Source organism: Cannabis sativa, chromosome 2 (genome assembly GCF_029168945.1).
Source record: "Cannabis sativa cultivar Pink pepper isolate KNU-18-1 chromosome 2, ASM2916894v1, whole genome shotgun sequence".
Taxonomy (NCBI): domain Eukaryota; kingdom Viridiplantae; phylum Streptophyta; class Magnoliopsida; order Rosales; family Cannabaceae; genus Cannabis; species Cannabis sativa.
Genome location: NC_083602.1, coordinates 70,589,044 through 70,594,599, shown reverse-complemented (window position 1 = coordinate 70,594,599; position 5,556 = coordinate 70,589,044). Strand labels below are relative to the sequence as shown.

The following is a 5,556-nucleotide window of genomic DNA, read 5'->3' as shown; positions in this document are numbered from 1 at the left end:
TTAAGCCAATTTATATTTATATTTTGAAAATTTATTCTATAATAATATATTTGTTAATATTTATTAATTTTTCAAAAGAAATAAAAGTTTAATAATATATTTACTCATATTAAGATTTAAAAATTTAATATAATTTTATAATTTAATTATCATTAAATAAAATAATTTTACAGTTTGTTTCTTAGTATATATATAAACGCACACCAAGTGCTATTTTATTTCATGTTCTAATAATATGGTAGGCTGAAACATTGGTATTTCACCCTTTATAAAACTCGAGTTTATTCAGAAGAAAAATATGAAAAATTAAAATGCATTATAACAAAAACTATATGATCATAAACCATAAAACTGAAGAACTAATATCCTCGTTGAAAAACCAAATAATGTTCCATGTGTTCGTAGTACTCTACTACGAAATATTTATTGGATGGAATAATAAACCAACAAAATCCAAAAATAACCAAACAAATTCCCAGAACAACAGTCAAGGAATAATAATGAAATCAGCAACAATGATCACAAGTTTCTAGCAATCCTCTTCGATAATGTGGAGAGTCTGCTTCAATCCTTTATTGGACACTTTTTCCATGTCATCAAAGAATTTGACCAGCTCCTCCTTCAGTGGAGTACTTTCATTGCTAAACATCCCTGAGCTTGACTCCTTCTGCAATATATAATAATTATAAAGTATATATAAATGAATTTAATTAAAAATAATTAAGGTGCGTGAGGATTTAGTATAATGTGTACCATCTTAGTTACTGAAAAGTCGATTTCACAGTGAAACTTGTCCCAGACCTGAAATTGATAGAAAAGAAAAAAAAAAGGGAAATTACATTTAAATGTAAAGCAAAATCAATAATTAATTTATAATTTTGTTATGATATATAAGATAATAATTGCATACCATGTTACAGAATTTGGTTTTACAAATATCAACGAATAAAGGTTTTGAAAGGCTTAAATTGACCGCAACTTTCTCCACATGTCCAAATATAATATGGAGATTTCTTTTGTATTCATCTAGCTGTGTCCATTGCTTAGCAACTTCAATAATGAAATCTTCCCCAATCTTATCTTCCAATGATGGAATCACCTACACAAAAACAAACAAATAATAATAATAATAATTTATAAAAATAAAATCTAATTAATTATCACTATATAGTCACAAAGCTTACATAGTTTGAAATCCTTTCTGTCACGGTGTGCTCATATTTTTCATAATACTGACTCACTGCGTAAGGCCAAAACCCTTCCATGGCTGCCGAGCAGAAAATGTCGTACACCGTTCTGTATAACATAAAATGGAAAAGATTTATGTTAAAAAAATACTGTGAAAATAATATGTATAGAGTAAAATTATTATATATATATATATGCTTACGTGTATATGTTTATTTTTTCCTCCATTTTCCAAGACTGTGCTTTAACATCAAGATCGTTGTTGGGATTCAGCTTCACATGTATTTTCTCAATCGACTCATCTATGGGCACCATTGATTCTCTTATGATTCTTCTAACAACTTGAAGACGAAAATTTCTCTCTTGTTCAGTAGTGAATACCCCAAAATTCACCATCATTCTTGATTTTGCTAATCAATCACCAAAGATGTACATATTAAAACTATATATTGATTTATATTATAACTAGATTATGTAAAGAGATAAATGTTTTTGAAGAACCGATTCCAGTCATACAAATCTAAATTATCTCTTTGTACATATGGGTGTATATCGATTGAATGATTCAAGACTATACAATATTCCTTGAGAAAATAATAAAAACAAGATTAAATACGACATATGATAATGAATCAGCTCATACTATGGAAAATTAAAGAAGAAAAAAAGACAGAAGAGAGATTATGGGTACCTATGCAGGAAGAACACCGTTTTGCTCGAAATCTTTATGTTGGAAAGAGACAGTGGTCTGTGGTCGATGACTTAACCCAGTCAGATAGTATATATAGTGACATATATGCTAGTTAGGGTTGTACATCTGGAATCGTTTTCTACTTAATTAATTTTTTCAAAATCGCCGTATACCAAAAATAATTACTGAAATTATTAATCCCAATAATATAATATTGTAATATTTTTTTTAAAAAGATAATTTTTTTCTTTTTGCACGGTTTTTTTTTATAGGTGTACAAATAATATAATATATATATAAAAAACTTAGATTGTCTAAAACTTTCTATTCGATTTTGTGTGTGTGTTTACACCAAACACAAAACGATATTCCCTAATAAAAAGAAAAAAAATTAATTGGACTGTATTTAGTGTTTTCCAAAATAAAACATGGATTTTTTTTTATAGATATTAACGGTTTATGGTTAATTATTTTTTTGTAAAATACGATTCTATTTTCTTTTGCAAAAATATGGTTAATTATTTTTGTAAAATACGATTCTATTTGACTCTGCTAAATTTTTTGACAACTATTGTCTTAGTTACTGGTTTAAAAACAAGAAGGTTGGATTAGAGTTGTGGTTTGGGTTGCAATTTGTAGTATTGCAATTCATGTTGCCAGTTGGGTTTTGATTTGAGTAGAATACCTTAAGTTGATATAGCAGAGAAACCATGGGTCTAGCATAATGAACAAATGGTGGTGAGTTAGAGCATGTTTGGTAATATTTTTTATTTTTTGTTTTAAAAAAATTATTTTTAGAAATGAGAACAAAAAATAGTTTTTGAAGTTTTTAAAACACAAGTCACGTTTGATTAGTAATTTTTAAAAACAATATTGATCAAAAGTGAATTGGTTTTTAAAACAGAAAAGAAAACAGCATTTTGTTGTTTTCAAAATTCTTGTTTTTTGTAACTTTATTTTCTGAAAACTGTTTATAAAAAAACAAGGCCAAACAAGCCAAATTGTTTTCAAAAAACAATTTTCTGTTTTTTAAAAAAAAAAATAATTTTTTAGTTATGATGACAAACATGCACTTAGGGTTGCGATTTTAGTTGCAATTTTGTTGTGACTTCAATTTTTTTTTTTTTTGGAGAATCAATGGTAGCAATACTACGAGGGAGAGTGGACTAGAATGCCATCAACGAAGACTAGCAACGACGAAGATGGTATTTTGCGTTGTAATTTGGATATGTACTCAAAAGAATATTCCTTAGCAAGTAGAAAAAAGGAAAGAAGAAAGCTCACTCACCCAGAATGTGGAAGATAATAAAAGTTAGTGAGACTCATACCGGTAGGAGGGCCAGTGTCGGTGAGGAATGTAAACGCCTAAGTTTCGAGGTTCTAAAAAACTAGGAATAGCCAAAATTGGAGAAGAAAAAAAGAAGAGAGAGAGAAAGAGACGGTGGATTGGATTAAGAAAACCTAAAAGTAAACAGTTGATCATTTGAGTTTTAACCTAAAAATAGATAAAATAAACTATAAAAATAAGAAACAAAAGTAAAAATCGTAATAATAGAATTGATATTTAAAAAATCATAACCTTAGGGATTCCCCTACATAATTTAGGTCAAATATTTTTAACTCAAACCCTAAAATTTACTCTTTATAGCCCTAACTTTCTCTCCTTAATTGTGGCTCAATCTCTAATAATTATAACCCTAAAATAATTTGATCCGAATTAGACTTACGGCTTATTATTATGTTTATAATTTAATAATATAGAGAGTTCAAATTGTTATTTAGCAAGACCTATCGCTAACTTTTATAAAATACAATTTTTTTTTTTTAAAAAAAAATACATAAATATTTTTTCTTCTTTAAAGTAAATCATCTCTTTATTTTTTAGTGCACTTTAAGTGTACACATTAACGACAATAAAAGTAAGAATAGAGCAAAACAGATTGTAATTTGTTCTATTAAAATTTTATAAATTTATTTTATTTTATTCATTCATATAGCAAATTGTGTTAGATAATTTTTTTTTTTTGAAAAAAAAATATATCTAAGAGATATATTTTAATAGTAAATATGTTATTACAAAATGTCTCAACAAAAAAAATAGTAATATATTGTTGGTGATTTTGAAACGTGAGAAATATATATAATAAGTGATAAACATGATTAGATATAACCAAAATAGAATATAAGCACCCTTATGATAAAAAATTGTACAACTTTGGTAATATTATTTTTTTGAAAGCTACAACTTTGGTAATATTGATACACATAAATATATAGTATGTACTAGGAACTATATATCACACCTATTCAGGTGAAAAGATTACAGCTATAAATATAACATACCATCATTTCTTTTGAAATAGTGTTTGTATAAATCCTAAATCAGAAATTAATTAATATATTGTTATAAGGAAATATATCTTAACAATTATAATAAAAATATCTTGATTTTTTATTCCTTTTTTCAATTGATTTTTTTTATAATAGAATTTTTCAAGTTAATTATAATGAAACAATTTTTTACATTAATTTCAATTTATTATTTTTAATAAAATTAATTTTTTTTGGATTATTTCAAAAATACTAAAAAAAATAAAAAAAATTATAATTCTCAGGTTTTTTTTTTTTTTTTTTTTACATTTTTAAGAATTTTTTTTTCTTACAGACTGTTGTATAGACATTTTAAAAGAGTCATTGTTCACACGTTATTTTCACGTTGTAGAAATATAAGATAACGTTGCTACAACATGAAAACAATGATGAAACAACCAAAAACTATAAAAATATAAATAAAGAGAACATTCACAAAAATGTAAAAAAAAACCGTATTTAGATTGTATAACTAAGAATAGTAAATATCTCCACATAATCTTCCAGTAAGAACATGTTCTTAATATTTTAAGTAGTTTCTTGTCGGTTGAAGTAAGATTCTACCAAAAAGACTTACTTTATAATGTCGATTAGTATAAAGATACGCTGAGAGTTATTGTTTTCAGTATTAAATACCATCAAAATAAATGACAAAATATTGAATTAAATTGCCGAATGACCTAATATTTTTTTTTTCTATCTTGAGATAAGAGAATAATAATATCTTCTCATTTACTTTGATTTGTATATGCATATATACAAATTGCATTTTTTTTTGTTAGGGGTGCCTCTAAGTATAGCAAGATTAGCAGTGAGCTCACTTTTATCTTTAGACACTAACTTTATTATAAAATGGTGGTCTTTCATGTGACATACTAATATATCTCCCAATTGTTAATCATTCCATTTTGAAAGCACATCCTTATATATATCATACCTTCTGCGTCTAATCTCTGACCATGAAAATAATTCAAAGTCCATTATTCTCTTTTTATAAGAATACTTTCCATACGTTACATATTTTCAGAGCTAAAAATATATTAGGATGTTCTCAAAGTTTAAAGATCTTTATTTTAAATATTGACCAATGGATATAACTTTTTTTATTATAATTATTAGTCTTTGTCCAAAGCTTATTATGAGAATTTATTTGGTTTACTATAATGAGCTTTATTATAAGGATATTCAATCTCCATTGTTGGTTCTACATATTTCTTGTTTTAGTGAGATTCATCCTCAATAGATTTGGACACTAATTAGCAATTGAACACTATAGAATCTCAAAAGATAAGTATTATTGCAAGTAT

At 25.8% G+C, this 5,556-nt stretch overlaps 1 protein-coding gene across 2 annotated transcripts; it reads right to left on the bottom strand.

The window, feature by feature from the left end:
- Positions 1-352: 352 nt before the first annotated feature.
- Positions 353-2,166, bottom strand: LOC133035107 (uncharacterized). Of its 2 annotated transcripts, XM_061110833.1 has the most exons (6): positions 1,880-2,166; positions 1,391-1,598; positions 1,185-1,296; positions 911-1,099; positions 754-801; positions 353-667 (listed from the first exon to the last, which is right to left on the bottom strand). In XM_061110833.1, the coding sequence occupies exons 2-6, from the start codon at positions 1,585-1,587 to the stop codon at positions 530-532; spliced, it is 684 nt and encodes a 227-aa protein (XP_060966816.1). In that variant the 5' UTR covers positions 1,588-1,598; positions 1,880-2,166; the 3' UTR covers positions 353-529. The 2 variants fall into 2 exon arrangements, with proteins under 2 accessions (XP_060966816.1, XP_060966815.1); XM_061110832.1 differs by lacking the exon at positions 1,880-2,166 and having other exon boundaries at positions 1,391-1,862.
- Between the last annotated feature and the right edge of the window lie 3,390 nt (positions 2,167-5,556).

What these genes read in the sequence shown, in the direction of transcription:
- LOC133035107 (XM_061110833.1), bottom strand. Translation starts at nt 1,587, where the DNA reads ATGATGGTGAATTTTGGGGTATTCACTACTGAACAAGAGAGAAATTTT. An exon ending in GAAAAAATAAACATATACAC is followed by an intron (nt 1,297 to 1,390) that starts GTAAGCATATAT and finishes TATGTTATACAG; the next exon opens with AACGGTGTACGACATTTTCT. An exon ending in AAACCAAATTCTGTAACATG is followed by an intron (nt 802 to 910) that starts GTATGCAATTAT and finishes TATCAATTTCAG; the next exon opens with GTCTGGGACAAGTTTCACTG.